Source organism: Haliaeetus albicilla, chromosome 12 (assembly GCF_947461875.1).
Source record: "Haliaeetus albicilla chromosome 12, bHalAlb1.1, whole genome shotgun sequence".
In the NCBI taxonomy this organism is placed as follows: Eukaryota; Metazoa; Chordata; class Aves; order Accipitriformes; family Accipitridae; genus Haliaeetus; species Haliaeetus albicilla.
The window spans coordinates 40,342,941-40,361,442 of NC_091494.1; the positions used below are offsets into that span (position 1 = coordinate 40,342,941).

Sequence of the window (18,502 nt, forward strand, 5' to 3'; positions counted from 1 at the left end):
GCAGCTGAGATGTGTATACTCCATCTGAATAAAAAAGGGCATCTTCTACATGGAATCAAAGTGATTGCTTAAATCTGATATTCTGATATGATTTATTTTAATACTGTGTTAAAAGAGCAAAAGCGCAGTCACCTAACACTGGAAGATCTTTGAAGCTAATGTGTAGGCCATTCATTCTGTTGTACTAATGTGCGTTCAAGAAGTTCGCTTTATTGCAGTATGTCAACACGCGTATGAGAAATGCGCTCAAGCCTGCGTTTGACTTTGTCACTTCTATTGGCATCTTTGGGCCTGTGGTTTAAGTTAAGCAGAAGGAAGCGAGCAGTGGATCAGTAAGGCTCAATGGTATGGTTCCTGCAGGGTAACAGATCATTGGTGACCTTCAACCACACTTCAGAAGTTTGCAGTTCAGAACAGCTCAACCGTAAAAATTGCTTTAAAGGGTTCACCTGCATTTAAAAAAATGCAAGAGTTCACCTGTGACTAATTTAAGACCTTCACATCATTATATTTTTTTAACTAGACCTTTAATTTAAATTTCCATTGTATGTGCTTACAGAACGTGGGTGTGAAGACAAAGGGGAGTGTAATGGAGAATGATAGAGTTTTTTAGTGGGGGCAGATCCTGCAGTTTCTCAGTCTGCTATTGATTTTGTCCTTGACATGGGTCCTTTGTGGCATGATGGCAAGCAGATTAACTGCTGTAACAGCCACGTGGCAGGGGCTGGACGTGGTGAGCCACACTGGAGTTACTGGGGCAGAGTGGGGAAACCCAGGTTTTTTTTCTAGTCATCTCGGGTAAACCAGAGAGTTTACAGTTTGTCTAAAGGGAAATTTTAGAATGCAACAACTGTCTGTTGAACACAGCCATTTAAATATAGCCACTGTCATAGATTTACAGAGTGAGATCTAGTTGTGTATCTAATATCAAGAAAAAGTAGCCTAACACAGAAGCTGTCTTTGGAGCTGTTGTACAAGGTTGTGAATAGATTGTTTTCTTACTCAGTTTTAACAATTGCTGGCATTAAGGCTTTCCTTAGTTGTTGTGTGGTGGGTTTTTCAGTGGGTTTCTGTTCGTTATTGCATACAATACATAGGCTCACCCCTTTGGAAAAGGATCGGAAGCCTTGCTTGGTTGCTTTATAATGGTGCCTTTTTGAGGCTTGTTTAAAATGGGTCAAAACTCTTCAGTTCTACAGTAGTGCATTCTGATAACAATCTGTTAGTCGTAGTAGTTTGCTGTTCAAGAGTATCTGTAGTTTGCAGAGCTTAGCCTGCTAAAATGAAGATGTCCAGGTCAGATCGAAAACTGCCACTAGTTGAGGCACTGGCTTGTAGCTGTGTGATGTGGAGGGGTGTCTGGAACATGATGGAAGAACAGGTGACGAATTTGAAGGTGTTGTTAAGTTCTTGATGCCATGCAAATTGATAAAAGCCAATGACTAAGCAACTTTTATCCTTAAACACAGAGTTGAGTCATGTTGATGGCACTTGCTTGGGGTGTCGTATTAGTTGCCTAAATAGATTTTCATAAGGGAAGAACCCAGAGTCTGAGCCAAAGATGTGGAGGAGGGAAACTGGTATGTCACTGCTTTGTTAACTGTATTATGCCTGTAACTGATTGTTTTTATAGTTCAATCTCTTGAGTTTTAGAATGGCCACCTTGATATTTGTCTGCCATTGACTTTGATACGCGGCAGCTCAGAAAGCTAAGCAGTCTTCTTGGTGTGCTTTCTGGCAGTTACTTTACTGTTGGATATGTGGCTCTAGAGTGTTGCTGTTGCTGCAGACCAATGTATTTTGCATTCATGTTTTCAGGAAATCCCCTCTTTTGGGAAGCTGCTTCTGGGGGTGTTTTGTGACCTTTACAGGCTGTGGCTTACTTGTCTGCTCCAACTGCTCAATCCATTGCAGTAGCAATAAGCCCTGGGACTTAAAGAAGAGGTAGTAACTCATGCATTCCAGTACTGCAGAGTTAATGCTTATTTAGGGAGTAGGCATTGCCATAAGTAGTATAAAAAAGAGCTGTCTAAGATTAAAATACATGTATGCGTGCGCACACACACATACACACACACACGCATACTTAACAGCCTCTGAGGCCCAGGTATTCTAGAATAAATACCTCCACTTAATGAGTCTGAAATCTGGCTGATTTTTATGTAGTCCTGTGGGGGACGGAGGGTTGCCAGCTCCTACTAGGACCTAAAAAGGAAACTAAGTCTGACCTTAAACTTTATTTTGTCTTAATATTCAGCTACAGACAGTGGTCTTAGTACTTGGAAGGCCTGAATTCTGATCCTGTTACTCCTGCTTGTGAAGCTTGATGGATCTGTGCATCCAGGTTTTGTATTTTTATTTTCTGTGAAATAGGAATGCTCTTCCCCATACACTTTTCTTACAGGATTGAGGCGAGAATGGATTTCTGAAGTGCTGAAAAAGATGTAGGTGTAAAATACTGATGTCATTGCAAGCAGTTGCTGCTGTGTGCGGCCAGGCTTTAAAATGGTTAGTGTTACTGTTGCAGTTTGTCACCCTAGAGAAAATTGGTAATGTTAAGCCAAATGGAAGGTAAAATAAGGTAGTAGAACTGTGCTGGACCCTTTCTCTGCAGGTGTGTCGAGCACAAGGCGTGTTTCAACCAGAGTCCCACTCTTGCCTAATTAAAAGTTGATGTTCAAATTGCACACTTAAAGGTGTGGTATCTACTTGTATTGCGTAACTTTTTTTTAGTACCTGGAAAACTTGAAAAGGTACCTGGTTTATGTGTCTGTCAGAACCCTCTTGGGACTGTTATTTACCCTACCCTACTTTACTGCTGCTTAGATGACACAGTTTAGTATTGAGGTTTGATATTCTTCCTAGATAACTTTGTAGAGTTCAAATTCAAGTGAGGGGGGGTTATTATCAGGGTGTAACTCCTGTCCTAATCCACTTGTCTGCCTTAGATGTAGTCACCTCAGCCTTGGATGCTTCTTGAATTTCTTGTTAAGAAAATACAGTCACAATTCTTGCTCTTCCACAGAGTGAAAACACAGATGGCTTCTTTTCTGTATTTACTATAAAGTAAATAAGTTACAGCTTGGTAATCAAGAGCTTTCAAAAGAAAGCATGTTTCTGCTTATGTGATGATGCTGAGAATACTAGAAAACGTACTACACTCTTTTGCAGTAAATTCAATCAGTACATTACCCGTGCATGTGAACTCAGGTTCCGCAGCATCCTTTTAAGAGTTCTTCCTTAATCCCAGCACCCTAATGGAGTTCTGGAGAGCTGACTGTATTTCAAGTTTACAATAAAATCTTTAGTTCTGCATTACTGGAGGGATTAAAAACTGCAGTTACTATTTGCAAGGACAGCGATGGCTTGAATCTGGAAGATAACCTGTATAGTAGATGTGATATCATGGAGTATGGCAGCACAGAGCTAGCTCTGTTTGTTAAGATAACCTGTATAGTAGATGTGATATCATGGAGTATGGCAGCACAGAGCTAGCTCTGTTTGTTACTCCGAGAGTGAGGAGTTCTTGTCCAACTTGGTCTCTGATAGGAAACTTTAGTAAAATGCTTCATCTGTTGTGGTTTCTCATCCTCCATTCTGCTAGTCATTTGCTGTGCTCAGGGGAAGTACCTGTATGAATGGGATTGTATGGCAATGCAGTTATAAATTAACTCATCTCCAGTGATTACTCCCTGTACCTGAATGCCTGTATGTGCAGACTCTTCAAAAGGTTAGAAGAATTGAATGTATCTTTTCATAATGAAGCTGTGGTTGCTTCGTTGATACTCCCTGTGGATAACACTGTAGGATTTATTTAGCAATTCTAAACTTGGAAAGAATTTAACTATTATAAATGTGCTTACCTATGCTTTTAAGCTTAAATATTAACTGGCCTAAAATAAAACATCAGTTTTGTTCTTAGGGTAGCTGCTTAAAGAAATGATAGTGATTAATGCTTAAAACACTTAAATCTATATTTCGGTAAATTAAGTGGACTTAAGAATGTAAACTACTGGGATCAAGTGTGCCACTTATTTAAATAACTGCTTTTTTTTTTAGGGGGAATCTGTAAAGTATTTCTTGGACAACTTGGATAAACTTGGAGAACAAGTAAGTTCTTTTTACTTTTTTTTTAATTGTTGTTGTTGAGTTTTAAGTAGTCTTTGTGATCTCTGGGTTTTAAACAGATGAAATGTAATTAGTGTCTACTCCAGTAACTTTAGTTAACTTTGACTATCCCATTATCTCAGCAGTTCATCACTGACATGTCAAAAACACAAGGCAATGCAAGGGCCAAGAGACTTTCTGTAAATAGAAATCTTGTAGAAATTGAGCAAAAACCAAGTTACAAATGCTTGTCCAGTCAGAAGACTGTTAAAGTAGCACTTCAACACTAATTGATACCCCAAAATGACTGCTTTTGTTTTTACATATTCAGTTAGGAAGACTTAAGTTAAATCAGTGCACAGATCAGTGGTACCCTTCTGTAGTATCTACTTCAAAATAAATGAACTTGGTACAGAATAAAATCTGTTTTCTCTGGGAAAAAAGCTGAAACTTCTGTAGAATACTTTTTGATAGAAATGTTGGTTACTGCTTGAATAATGAAGTTGTACGCCAATGCTCATTAGTCGTGTATTGCAGAAATGACATGCGGAAAAACTGCCTTTAAAATGGGACGCTAGCTTCAACTCCATGGGGAGGCAGTTTCTCCATGGTCATTTCCAGCTGGTGGCTAACAAATGATGAAGGAATCCAAACCACTTCAATTGAATCCTGTTACATCATGCTTAATTTAATTTTTCTTTTTCTCTTTAACAGATAAAAATTTAATTTTAAGCCACACTATTTTTCTCCTTTGAACTGTCATTTTTCGAAGTAGAGCACTGGTGACCATCTTGCAGAATGCATACGCTTCCCAGATATCTTGCTTGACAAATCCAGCACTCACTCTCTGAATTTTGATTTGGTCTTGCGTTGTAAGGCAATATGAGAACTGCACTCACTTTAATGAACTGCTAAACTTTCTGCTGACGGTGGATTTCTCATGGTCTTTGAATCCAATGCTGCTTTAGTTTGGAAGGTGTTTGTGGGGTTTTTTTCCCCACACATTTTCAGTCATTTGGGTAAATATTTTTGCAGCTGCTTTTCAAAGTTCTTTATTTAGAAACCTTGGTCCATTCTTTGATTAAAGCGTGAAACTTGAAGTCACTAATTTTTTTTACATTTTTGTATACACACACATACACTTATTGTAGGTCTGATGTTGCTGTGGGAACACTGAGCTCTGAATTACAGCTTTTCCAATTTAAAGTTAGGCCAAATGGTGTTGAGATACAGAGGGATGCTTAAAGATCTGCTGTCATAGAAAATGTTAGGTCTTTGTGGAAAAAGTGCTGGCTAAGTTTTGTTACTCAGTGAAAGATTTGATAGGGTCTTCTGGTTTATTGTTATCTATATGCAAGATTTGTCTAATGATTGTTTCCCCAAACTGTATTAATAGGAGTATTTTACTGTTCTTACCTGTTATCTGACACAACTGGGCTGGCCTGCAACTAAACTGCTTATAAACAGATAGACCTGCGATTCATGTGCCTCTTGCTGAAAGGGAGCTCATGTGCCTCTTGCTAAAAGGAGGCTGATGATAATAATGCATAGGGAAAAGAACTTAATGTTCAGATTTAATCAGATCAGCAAAATAAGAGTAGTTGGCTGACATATACACATGGGATCGGCTGGATTCCTTGCAACTGTTTGTTGTTATTTCAACTGCCAGTACAGACTATATGCATTCAAAATATCTCAGAGAGAGACATTGCTTTCCATGTTGTGATTGGATCTTATTCATGCCTTAGATTCTAATTTTAACTAGGCAAACAGTGACGTGATAGCCAAAGTTGCTACCTGGTAACCAGAAGTCCTTTAAAAGAAAACAGACTGTAGTGAATTTGAGGAAGGACATAATTCAGGAAGAAAGCACATCTTCTGAATCAATATGTATCCTTAGGAAGAGCTGCACAGAAAATAAACCAAAAAAACAACAAACCTTCCCCCTGCTCGCCCCCTGCCCCCCCCAAAAAATATGGAAGAAGGTGAAAAAGAAAACAGCCAACATGGAAGATTGGGCGAAGTGTAGAAAAGGAGAGTGTGCTTGGGGATGCTTGCAGGAAAAGTACTGATTGATAATGGCAAAACATTGAAAGGACTTTGAAAATAATACTTGGCACTATCCAAGGAAAATATTCACCTAATGTTGCGGTCTTCAGATACGGAGAATGGGATCAGCAGTGAGAAAGGGGCTAGTTCATAATTGCTACAGTGGCAAGCTGCTAGTATTCCAAGGATCTGGGCATGAGGGAGAATACACAATCATCCTTCAAAAAGATAACTAAAATACCGGGAGATTTCTTAGGAGTTGTATTTAGTTTCCTGTAGCCAGATGATGGCTGTATACCAAGCACTTGACTTCCAGTGCGCTCATTTGCAGACTGTTGCATCAGGGTAGCCATTATCTGGTATAAAACATGGTAGGTCTTCTGTGCATGTAGAACTTGAAAGCACTTGAAAGGATTTTAATTGTGGTTGCAAGTGTGAGAGGAATTTTAAATAAGTAATACTCGAGAGGGAATTTGTCAGGAATTCTACAGATGAGCTCCTTGTTCTTGAAAGCTTTACCAAATAAACATTAAAGGCGAACTCCCAGAAGGGTTTGCTTTGTGCTCTTGTTTCAATATTGAAGGTATATATGGCTTTGCCTATTATATTAATTGATTTTATTTATTTACTTGCTTTAGCAAACTTTCTGATTTTGTTCTGAGAACTTGAGACTAATTTCCTGAATAACAGAAATGTATACGTTCCTGTTTGAAAGATGGAGTAAGTGTTAAATCTGTGACATTCTCTTGCCTAATTGTTAACAGTCAGATTTGCTCAAAATCCCTTTGCATGTGCCCACTGACATTTGATATAGTCAGTGCTCTATTCCACCAGTTGTTTTCCTTGAAACAATTTTTGGTAGAAGAGACCCAAGATAAATGTAACAAAATCTTATTACCCTTTAAAGTTGCTTCTTTTAATCAGACAAGGGGGTGGCAGCACGTGCCTGTTGTTCAGTTTGGAGAGAACTTCGAGAACTGCTTTAGCAGTTCAACTCCCCTGCAGATTTAGGTGGTGCAGGTTTTGGATGTGTAATAGTACTGCAGCAAAAAGTGCAGGGTGGGGAGCCTGTGCTTCAGAGAGCTGCTCTGTAATTCGTGCCATGATAATAATCGATGCCTTAGTCATGGGCAGCTCGAATAAAGAAACCAGGAACTTCAAACAAAACAGTCTCTCTCTAGCTAGTTTCACTTTTGAGCTTGCATAGTAAAGCAAAGTGGTCCTTGAGTTTTTGGAACATTACGCTCACTGCATCATTTTTAAAATTGCTTTCTTAAAGGCTGTGGATCAAACTTCTGCAGCTGCCTTAAACTTGGAATATCAGTATTTGAATAGCTATGTAGTTGTGTTTTTGTGTCCCCTCCACCCCAGCTTACTAGTTGAATCAGACTTTCTGGACCATAGTCTTGTACATCTTTATAAAAGCTCCAAATCTGGTAGCTGGCACTGTCAAAGGAAGATTGTACATAATTCGCTAAGAGGGGACTAAAATTCCAGTTCTGAAACCTAAGTTGTTCTCTCTGAAGTTGTGAGAAATGCTGGAAGAATGTAAGAGTTTCCATAATAAGTGAACAACAAAGCTTTAAACTTCAGCGTCAGCCAGCTGTCTGTTATAGATGCACTTTTTAAATAGCAGAAAGACTTGGACCATATGCAAAAGTGTAATTCTAAGAATTAAGAAATCCCCAATATGAGTTTTGAATTTCATGCTGTTGAAAGGTGACTAATAAGAATTCCTCTTCCTGGTAGCATTTGCATCCGTTGATGATGACTGTTCATGTAACAGTCAAAAAAAAATAGTAAAAATGCCCTTACCCTGCTTATTTAATTCTGGGGCAAAAGGCAGCCTGGAGAGCTTCAGGGTGTAGCTGTCTTGGGTGCCCTCCTAGGCTGTACTGCTGGGAAGGCGCTGCTGTCCTCAGCTGCCTGTTTCTTTGCCTGTTCTACTAATTGCACAGAATGTTTTTGGACAAAATAAGGCTGCACAGGTGTGGCACGCAGCTAATAGAAGAGGCTTTTTGGACCAATACAGCTGGGTGCAAAACATCCGTGGCACAAATGCAGCAAGTTGCTTAGGTTTTGCTTTTCTGGTTGCCTTAAAAATTAGTTAGTGGAGCAGCTCTTTTTTCTAGGAGCAGTTGTGCAGTATGCAGGAGAACATGGGAGGAACTGAGTGCACATAGTTAGAATGGGATACTACCGTGGTTACTGATTTGAGAAACCTGTTTTAGACCCCGTTTGCTGCATTGCAGTGTTGGCAGCCAGCATGTTTCCCAGCTTTGTGGGAAGAGGGTGAATGAAGCATAAAGTAATCCAGAATGAGGGAAACTGGCATGAGGAATTGATGGTACACCTCTCAGATTGTTTATGGATCCTTGTTATGTGGCAAATGGAAAGCTTCAGTTCTCTGGGATACATGTTTTGATTTAATATTGCGTGTGTTTCCTGCCTTGGACTCTAGATCTTTCCAAAATGCTTCAGTGTTAGCATATAAATATACATACATGTGTATGTTTATTGAAAACCTTGTGCTATTCCTCTGCAAGCTTTTATCTTGATTGCAAGTCAGCTGTGATCACCATGCCTGTGACTTCTATCCTAATCGGCAAACTCTCCTTTTTTTTTTTTTTCTTTTTTTTTTTTCTTAGGATTATCTTCCCTCACAGCAAGATATACTGCTGGCACGAAGACCCACAAAAGGGATTCATGAGTACGACTTTGAAATAAAAAATGTTCCTTTCAAAATGGTTGATGTAGGTGGCCAAAGGTCAGAACGGAAACGGTGGTTCGAATGTTTCGACAGTGTCACATCAATACTCTTCCTTGTTTCCTCAAGTGAATTTGACCAAGTGCTTATGGAGGATCGGCAAACAAATCGCCTTACAGAATCCCTGAACATTTTTGAAACAATAGTCAACAACCGGGTTTTCAGCAACGTCTCAATCATTCTCTTCTTAAATAAGACGGACTTGCTTGAGGAAAAAGTACAAAAAGTGAGCATCAAAGACTATTTTCCAGAGTTTGAAGGGAATCCCCACTGCTTAACAGATGTCCAAAAATTCCTGGTGGATTGTTTTCGTACTAAACGCCGGGACCAGCAGCAGAAGCCCCTCTACCACCACTTCACCACTGCTATTAACACAGAAAACATCCGGCTAGTTTTCCGTGATGTTAAGGATACCATCCTTCACGACAACCTCAAGCAGCTTATGTTACAGTGATGTGCAAAAAGACATTTTTATTTGAGTAACTTTTGTGTGTTGTTTTGTTTTTTTTTTAACTAGAAGTTTACAGCAGGAGTAGAGAAATCCAGATCCTGTCAGACTTCTTGATATGTGGCTAAAAGCTGCTGCTGAACACATTATTGCCAATTTCTGCAGAAATTCAGGCTTAATCTATTCCAGTGTAGCTTCAAGTTGACTCGAGTTGTAATTTTATAGCAGACCTATGTCTAAGTTACCTGTAAAGTGATAAATTTGACCTTTTACAAACATGTATATTATCCTAGAACATTCATTCCACCTTCAGAATTCAAAGTCCAAACTTCAGTGAAATTGTTGCAATTGTTAGACTGTGGCAGTAATTTAAGGGGGGAAGAAACTTTTCACATCGAACTTCATTATGAAGACTGTGATACCATAGCTGACTTATGATTTCTCAGGTCTATTGTTGGTTAGAAATCCCATAAATCCCTTGTTGGAATCATCTGTTTGAAGCTAGGATTCCTGCGTGTAACATACTTCCTGTTCAAGTATAAATCTTTGCATGGGGTTTGACTGGGAGGTGCTTTAAAAATACTTAGATTGGGAGCTTCAGACATATCTGGCAGGAAGTACTAATGCAGGCAGAAGTCTAGTGACAAGGAATTAGTGAATGGCACAGTACACAGTTTCACTCTATTGCATTGTATGTACGTCTTAGAGCCATGGCAAAGCACAGAGCACTATGATACGGTCCTCTTGAAATTCTGATGTGGGAAGGGGGAGCAAGCTAAACTTGTATTTCTTATCTTCACTAACCAGATGTTACATGTAGGTACCTTACCTGTTCTTGAAGCACTTTCATATAGCACCAGTTTATTTTTACTTTCTTCGTGACTTCTTACAGCGTGCCTCATCTTAATCAGTAAGCATTTGGTGACGGATAGAAGTACTTGCAAACCTAAGTGCCTCCTTGTGTTCTGTCCTCTTACGGTATTTTCAGTGGCCTTATGTGAGCATATGTGTTCCAGCAGAGGCCTTGTGTAGCTGACACCATGAAGATGAATGTTGTCTTCTGAAAAAAGAACATGTCACAGCAGAACATGCTTCAGCTGATGAGGTTCTTTCTGAGACTTTCCAATCGGGTCTAGCAATCCTAAGTGTACTTGAGCCAAATATGTTGCACAGCATACTCCAGAGTGCTGCTTGTGACTGAGAGTATTTTACCAAAAGTTCCATTGCAGTTACATTTTTTTTTTTTAGGGGCGGTTGTTACCGTTGCCATGTGATTAAAAAAAAAAAATATTTCTTGCCCAGAAATCCTCATGCACCACACAGCATACTACAAAATGAGAGTAAGCTTGTAAGCTTGTGTTTTAAAAAGTACTGCCGCTACCAAGTTTCCCCCAGGCTGTAGTGTCACATAGGCAGTTCAGCTTGCCACTTTGCCCCATGGAACTGGCCAATTCCTGTGGATTGTGATTCTGGCCAATACTTTCTTAAATGAATTTTTATTAACATACCGCACATGTGGCAAGCGGTGTGACATAGTATTCTCACTGCTTGGAGCAGTGTCCCTGTTAGAACATAGGAAAGCTGCCTGTCTTCTGAACTTAGCCTTTTACTTACTGTGATTGTAAGTTGTATTAACATCTCTGTACCTCATTCTCCTGTCAGTAGAAGGGGAATAGTGTATTTTTATTTAGTTAGGTGCTTTGAAAGACCTCTATTTTTTTATATCATCCAATGAGTAGTCATAGATTAGTCTGCGATTTCTGCGATAAGGCACTATTTTGGGAGGAAAGAATTCTGAAGAGCTTGGGAGAAGTTACAGTGCATAATCTAAACATAAACATAAAGTCTGGGTGCAACACTGATGTCGGGAGGATTAATATAACCTTTAGATGGGGATGTTTAATGTAGATTTTGCCTCCTTAGTGGACATGGATATGATTACTTCTGGTTTGATGTGTTCAGGTAATATGCGAGCAATTCAAGAAGGATGATGAACTAGAGACCTCAAAAAAGGATAGTGAGGCTGTTTAAAAGATGGGACAACATGCCTGTAACGGGAGTCCAGGAGTTTTCCATTTCCCTCTTTGGAGAAGGATGACTGGTTGATTTGGTTGAGCTATAAATGCTACATGAGCAGACAACAAACCTCTGTCTGGTAGCCGCAAAGTCCGGTGGTGTAAAGTAGAAATTGAATAAATCCATGCCCTTGTCAGTCAACAAGAGAAGTAGTAGGTTTGGTTTTTTCCTTTGCTGACAGTTGTCTGAACAAGTTTTTTTTGTTTTGTTTTGCTTTTTTTAAAAGAGACTTACCTCTGCTCTGATTAAAATAATTAATTTGGAGAGGGTCTGTAGTATGTGTTTTGCAGGGTGTCAGACTAGATGATTGCAGAAGAAACAAAAGACTGGATAGTGGATGATATGAAGATTACCAGGAATTTGTCTAAACAAATTTGTTTATGTAAAATGTTGATGAATTTTGTGTCAAGGGACCTGTTAATTTACTAAAGATCCTCAAAATTGGTGTCAGTCTAAGGATATAGTCAGTATCACTAAGGCGCTGGGCACTTCTGACGTTAGCTAAAGGAGGAAAAATATTCAGCAGGCTTCTCCCCTGCAGCAACACAAAAAACCTGGTTTTAATCCTTTCAGATCACTTTCCCTGTGAACACCAGGGCCTGTAAGATAGCAAGGTAGACCCTGCAATGTTGGGTCACTTCTGACAAAGTAGGCCCTGGTAGAAAAGCACTATATGAATCTCAGGCAGAAATGAATTATTTTAAAGAAATGACTGAGTCAAATCACTCACGTTTCCCACTCCCACTTCTTTAGACGGGGTGAGGCAACTAACCTTGATGTAACTGTTTACATGGTTCCTATGTTAACATACTGGCTAAACAAACCGAATCAACATTTGGCTTTTCCATCTTCAAACTTACTCTTCATCAGCTACCTGAAAAGGAGCACAGCATGTACTGTTGTATTTCTTTTTAGATTTGTTTCTAAATATTATTTCTTCATAGCAGGATACCATTTTGGTACAAGAGCTGAAGGATTGATGTTTTGAACAGACTGATTTTTATCCTGAAGCAAACAAATGAGTCACGGTTGGCTAGTAAGAGTGAAGCTTGTTCATGTAAACCAGTCTGTGGTACAAGGTCAGGACATATTTCTAGTGAAGGTGGGAAAGCAGGTAGAAAATCAAGTTTCCCAAAACTTTCTTAGTTCTCTTTGATGGAGTGAGCTCTGTTAAATAGATCACTGACCGTATGGAGATATACCACTGTCTTGTACAGCCTTCCTGTACTTGAAAGTGAAATTGGTGTTTTAGCGACTGTTCCCTGCTGCAGTGTGTTAAACTGAGTTGATTGATACCTGAAAACTGTGGCTGTTCATCAGGGCTTTAAAAATTTTACTTTTTTAATATATTGTATGTGGGAGCGTAAGCCATCAGTTTGTGTAAAACTTAAGCTTTCTTCTAGAATATCTGCTCTTAAAAAAAAGTCAGGTGGGTTCATTGATCTCAAAGGCTATATATTGGACTCATTTGCCTAGTAAGTAGCTTTAAATTTTGCCCATCAGAATTATTCTAGCAAGTTGCTCAGATCAGGTGGGTGTTTCAAGCTTCATGACACTTGGCTAGTAATAGTATTTATGATCAGTCCCAGATAGCTTAGTCAAACTGCATCTGCTCACCATGTTTGGGAGCAATTCACTGCTGAAAAATGGAGAACTGTGTGTTTTTAACATGTCCATTGCCATTGGAAGACTTCTCTGGTTTTTTCTCTTTAAGGCCGGTTGCAGAAGGTTCATTTTCCAACAATAACATTTCCTGTTTCAAAATGATCAGAAGTTTCATGCCATACCAAATTGTTCACGAGTTAACTTTACAGGTCTTGTCTATTTGATGGTACCATTAACGTAGTTTTTTTAATTACACAGCATTGCAATACAGTGCCATTTTGCAATTTCTTTGCATTGTACTTGAAAATAAGTTGAATTGCAGACTATTTAAAACTGCTTTCCTGCGCTTTCAGTAGCAGTGAGAGCTTACCTTACGTGAAGCCTTTATGTAAAAATATATTTTGTAACAACCTCATAGATCTTTAACAAAACCAAGATTTGTATTAGCTTTGTATAAATGTTTGTGGCTTACAATTTTATATGTTTAACTTTTTATAAACTTTCCAGGGACTACTTTTTATTGTAAATTTTTTTTTCTCCTTGCTTTAGTTTAAGATTGGCAATAAATTATTTCTAAGGGAGGTCTTAGAAGAAAAAGCATCAATTCCTTTTTATAAAATGGTTAAATTGATTAATAGTTTAAAACCTCTTACACTTGCTTGTACATTGCTCTGTACATACTCTCCAAAAGTGTTGCCTTTCAGCTATTAATATTTGCCTTGTGTACAAAAATTACTGACGATGAATAAACATATACAGCCTCATGTTGGTATTATGAAATTATTTTTTCAAATTAATGATGTGTGGAGGCAGCCAACTGACTTTTTTTGTTGGTTGGCTAAGGCCAGCTGTTTTGCTCCTGCTACATCTTTTGTTTCAAATAAAATATGTAATAGAGTTAGTCTCTGGTCTCAAGCAAGCTCTGTGCTAAAAGGGCTCATCCAGATTCTTGTTCCGCCTGATTGCTTTCTCTCCAGTAGAGTGGCAAAAAGAAATTGCTGACTTGCATTTGACAACCAGTTTGGTACTCAATATTTAAAATATTGATGACACCCGTGTGTGTTATGGCGTAAGTGGCAAGTCTCTGTATAAATTATGTATCTCAGTATTGCAGAGTTAGATTTTACTCTTTTTTTTAAGCTGTTTTCTGAATAAGCCAGCGTCTGCCTCCTCTAGAAATGGATCACTGGCTGTTTTGTAATCGGCTGCAATATGAAGCAATGTTTTGCAGAAAAAACATTAATTTCTCCCTGTCAGTTTTTATAGGCCTGAGATGCTTCGTTTTCCACAACAGCCCTTGGATTTGGCTGGCATGCTGTGGACACTAAATCTCTGAAAATACTCAGACCAAGTCATGCTTGTTTATAGAGTTAGTGCTCAACATTAGTATTTGTCTTGATAATCGGAATACATAAACTGTAAAAATTCTTAGTGTACGTGAATGTTGCTGTGGATTAATAGGAACCTGCACGCTCTGCCCCAGCCTCTGCATTGTGGGGAGCAGAGTTCGCTGTGGGAAGGAGCCACCTCTGCTCATTGAAATTAGGAGTTAAAAACCTGTCGGATGCCCTCAAACTTAACCCAGCTCTGCAGTGCAGTTTTGATTCCAGGCCCTGCTTGTTCCTAGGGGGGTTGTTTCTGAGAAATTGCAACCTCATCTCTTGACCACTTTTTTGCACTGAAACAGTTATATCAAATGAACAGCATTTGTGATGTTGCTCTGACTTTGAAAACCAATCTCTGTAGGGTTTTTTGAAAGCTTTTTTTTTCTTGCATCTTATTTCCTGAGATGCAGTCAGCCACCTGAGGAGTAAAACTAACAACACCTGGAACTCTTCTTAACAGATTCTGTTTGTTTGGGGTTTTTTTAAGCCCAATATTAAAAGTGTAATTACATCGAGGTTCACCTAGGCTTCTAGTTAAGCTCTTGTTGACTAAAGCTGTCATTGGAAATAGGTTAGTGGTGGTGGTCTGTGCAGCAGTAACTTGCAGACTGGTAACTTCACCGCACTGATGTGCCCGGGGGCTGATGGTGGTGGGGAGAGCCGAAGGAGGGGCAGGGAAGGAGCGTGTTACAGGATTTATGTGAGCAAGTGGAAGTTTCTTCCCTTTCACAAAGCTCTTAATTTAACAGAACACCTCATTGCGTGTACTACTGAATGTAGGCTGGGTTTTCGAGCCTCTTCCTTCCTGTTAAAGTAACTGGGTGATTACACAATAACTGACATAAGGGAACGAAAATGGAGTGGAGCTGTGCCGAAAGAGCTTCTTCCCTGGCTGCCCTGCCTGCAGCAGGAGTGGCTTCAGAGCTGACCCAAGGAGTCCCCTTCCTGCAGGGGAGCTGACCTGACTATTAAGCTGTACAGCAGCTGAAGGGCAAAGTGCTGGAGGAGCGGGTGCCAAGTGAGCAGAGCCCTTCAGGGAACGCGCCTGGAAACAGGACAAGAGTCTGCGCTGGCCCAGACCCTGCTGGTTTTTTCTGTAAAACAAAACAAAAAGTTAATAGCATCAAGTTACTTAATGTACTGCTTAGCTGTGTTTTCCACACAAGCTGAAATGTTTTCACTGTGTGCGAAATGTGAATTACTAGATCAAATTAGTAAGAAGGGTCCAGATAGACCGAGTCCCACAAGGTTCTGCAGTAGTGTTTTGTTTGTGCCTAACTTTAGATAGTATTGGATTTCTCTTCTCTGCTTTTTTCCCTTGTGTTTCTATGCATGCTTGAAAATGAGGGGCAAGATGTTTGTTCCTGCTGGAGTGCAATCAGCAGCTTTCTGGGCTCTGGGATTCTCGCTCATTATTGCTCCTAAAAGAAGCTTCTGCAAGATCACAGAGCGAGCCGTGCTCCGGCCTGTGAAGTGCACTGTGGCAGTCGGTCCTTACGCCCAAGTTCAGTAAACAAGCTGCAGATGACTCAAAGATAAGGAATCAAAACATCCAGCAGAAATGAGATGTGCGCTGAGACAGGAGATGCTGTCCCCACCCGTGCGTGCAGCCAAGCTACTGCCTCTGCTCGGCTCTGCGGAAGAAGACAAGAGTTTGATTAATCGCTGAGCACTAGATCTGACAAACCTGGCTTTGGAGTAGGCTGCTGTGAGCAGAGGTCCGCTTCAGTGCTTGCTACTTCATACGAAGGTTAATATTTAAAGCCTATGTCCTCCCAGCCACCGGCTGTCAGCAGCAAGTTGCGCGTTTGCTGTTCCTCAGGCGATGAGGGCTGTACGGCTCTGGAGAATAAGGTAGGAACGTGGTTGTCAGCTGATGCAGTAAGTGAATAAATCTCATTTCTCTGCCTGGATGGTTTGAAACATGGTCACCCAGTAAGATGACGCTGATCAGTGCAGACTGCTTTTTATTAATTTAGGACTTACAGAGCAAGAGGAAGCACAAGACCCTGTGCATTCAGCAGTAGCAAAAGCGATTTTTTTGCCACTCCCTATTCCACTAGTCAATACAGTGGATCTTAGATCTTGCCCGTATAGAAGATGTGACTCTCTTCCCAGGCTTCTTCCCATTGACAGGCAGCAATGCATAGAGCCAAAATCCCTGCCTGATTTCCAGTTCTCTCTCCTGTCCAGCACCAGGCCAAACCTTGGATGGCTTTTAGCCACACTGCAGCTCTGTCCTGTGTTCTTTCTCTCCTATTTCGCCTGCAGCCTGGAAGACAGTCAACTTCTCTTACGTAGAAGCAAGCCACTCCTTTATCAGATTCAAAGGGGAAGCAGTAGTGGGGGAAAAAAAAAAAAGGGCACGTATGTTAACGTTAACACTCCCCCAGACGGCCTTCTGCGCTAATTGAGAGACTGAATGACTGTTTCCATGTTGACCATATACCATGCAAACGATGTTTGTGGCATGACACCAACCGTGAATAATTTATCTCTGGCAACTCACCACATCAGGCTGTTATGGCAGTAAGCACTTCCACAATTAGTAGGTGTGATCACCAGCCCTGACGTGAGGTTCAACAGATCTTTATGTGGTTGCCTAGGCATAGCATTTTGCACATTTTCTGTATGAGCTGGATGCTCTTATATTAATCCAAAGTCTAACGGTGGGAGCAGCTGTGAATTGATTACTGCTTCCTGCTGTAGCCTCCATTTTCTCTGAAGGAAAAGAAAGCAAACAAAAAAAACTTCAGTGAAACCAGTATTTTCAAAGAGTTAACACCAGGATTTGCAGGGGAGCAAGTTGAGCAAGGCTTCAGCAGCAACAACCTTCTTACATCATGTCTGGCATTTGCTAAAAATTGTCTAAAGGGGAAAACTTCCTCTTTTACTCATGCAGATGACCCAGGCAGACTCTCCTTCCCCCTCTCTCCCATCCCCACTTACAAAACTTTAGAAGAAAAAGGGATGTGATGCAGCCCATGCCCAGCAAAGTGCCAGGCGTCAGATCTGGTGCGGGGCAGGTGTGCTCAGGCTGACTGCAGGCGCTGTAGTGCACCAGGACCATGCAGGACCGACCGCTCAGGGAATTCCTGCTTGATGTAAACCGGCGATGCCATTTATAAAACCACAGCCAAACCGACCTCAGAGTTTATTTTATCGTCCGCTGTGCTCCACAAGCCCGGCGGCTGCCTGGGAAGGGGATGCCAGCCTTACATGACTCCACCAGCTCTGCAGCCAAAGCCATACCAGCTCTTCTTCCTTCTTTGCTCCCGATGTCTCTCCCTGCCGATGGCATTACATCTCTGCTCACAGCAGGAAAGATTTCTGTTGTTCCTTCTCCCACCTCTGCAATGCTCAGGGAGAAATATTACTAAGTACTTTTTCCCAGCATGTAGCAAATCCTAAATCCTCCTCTTGTTACCAGTGAAACGTTGCCTTTCATTGCACTTGTAATAAAATAGTGTACAATCTTCTCTACGATCTTTTATCTGGGGATGCCACTGGGGTTAGGGAACATTTTTCCATGTACAGACGTCAGCAGCAAGTCACCTTTTCCCTTGTTGTGCCAAAGCGCCGATTGACACTGTTGCAAGATTTCTTCCTTTAGAAAGGCAACCCCAGTTGTCTGAACTGGTAGGTTAGAGACATGGAGAGTATTTAGACATTTAATACTCAAATTAATTGCCAAAGTAGCTTCTCTCTAAGAGGCTAGCAAGGTAAAGTGTTTTGTTTTTCCCTCTTCACAGAAGCAGGGATCGAATATGAAAGCATCTGGAAGACAGCCAACTGTTTTGCTTGGAGCCAGGCTTTCCACTCCGTGTCTCCATACCCCGTCTCATTTGCTTGCAGCGAGACAAATGTCTGTGATGATGCCAAAGTAAGGAGAGCAAAGAGGGAAAACATAGTCTGGCACCTTCGCTTACTGCCGTGGCTCTCCTGGGGGAGGTCCGTGATTCCCTGGGCAGGCGGGGAGCCTGCTGTCCCTTGCATGAGAGTCTCTGCCCACCTTTAGAGAACATTTCTTGGAGCTAGCAGCTTCAAGAGCCATCTATAATCAGT

General features: G+C 40.6%; 1 protein-coding gene across 1 annotated transcript in view; it reads left to right on the forward strand.

Annotated features, from left to right (window-relative positions):
* GNA13 (G protein subunit alpha 13) overlaps positions 1 to 13,816 on the forward strand; it is a 29,908-nt gene extending 16,092 nt beyond the window's left edge. Inside the window, exons 3-4 of the mRNA XM_069799352.1 lie at positions 4,060 to 4,110; positions 8,805 to 13,816. Of these exons, the coding sequence (XP_069655453.1) occupies positions 4,060 to 4,110; positions 8,805 to 9,377 (624 nt within the window). The 3' untranslated portion in view covers positions 9,378 to 13,816. The remainder of the gene's footprint in view (positions 1 to 4,059; positions 4,111 to 8,804) is intronic.
* Positions 13,817 to 18,502: the final 4,686 nt, after the last annotated feature.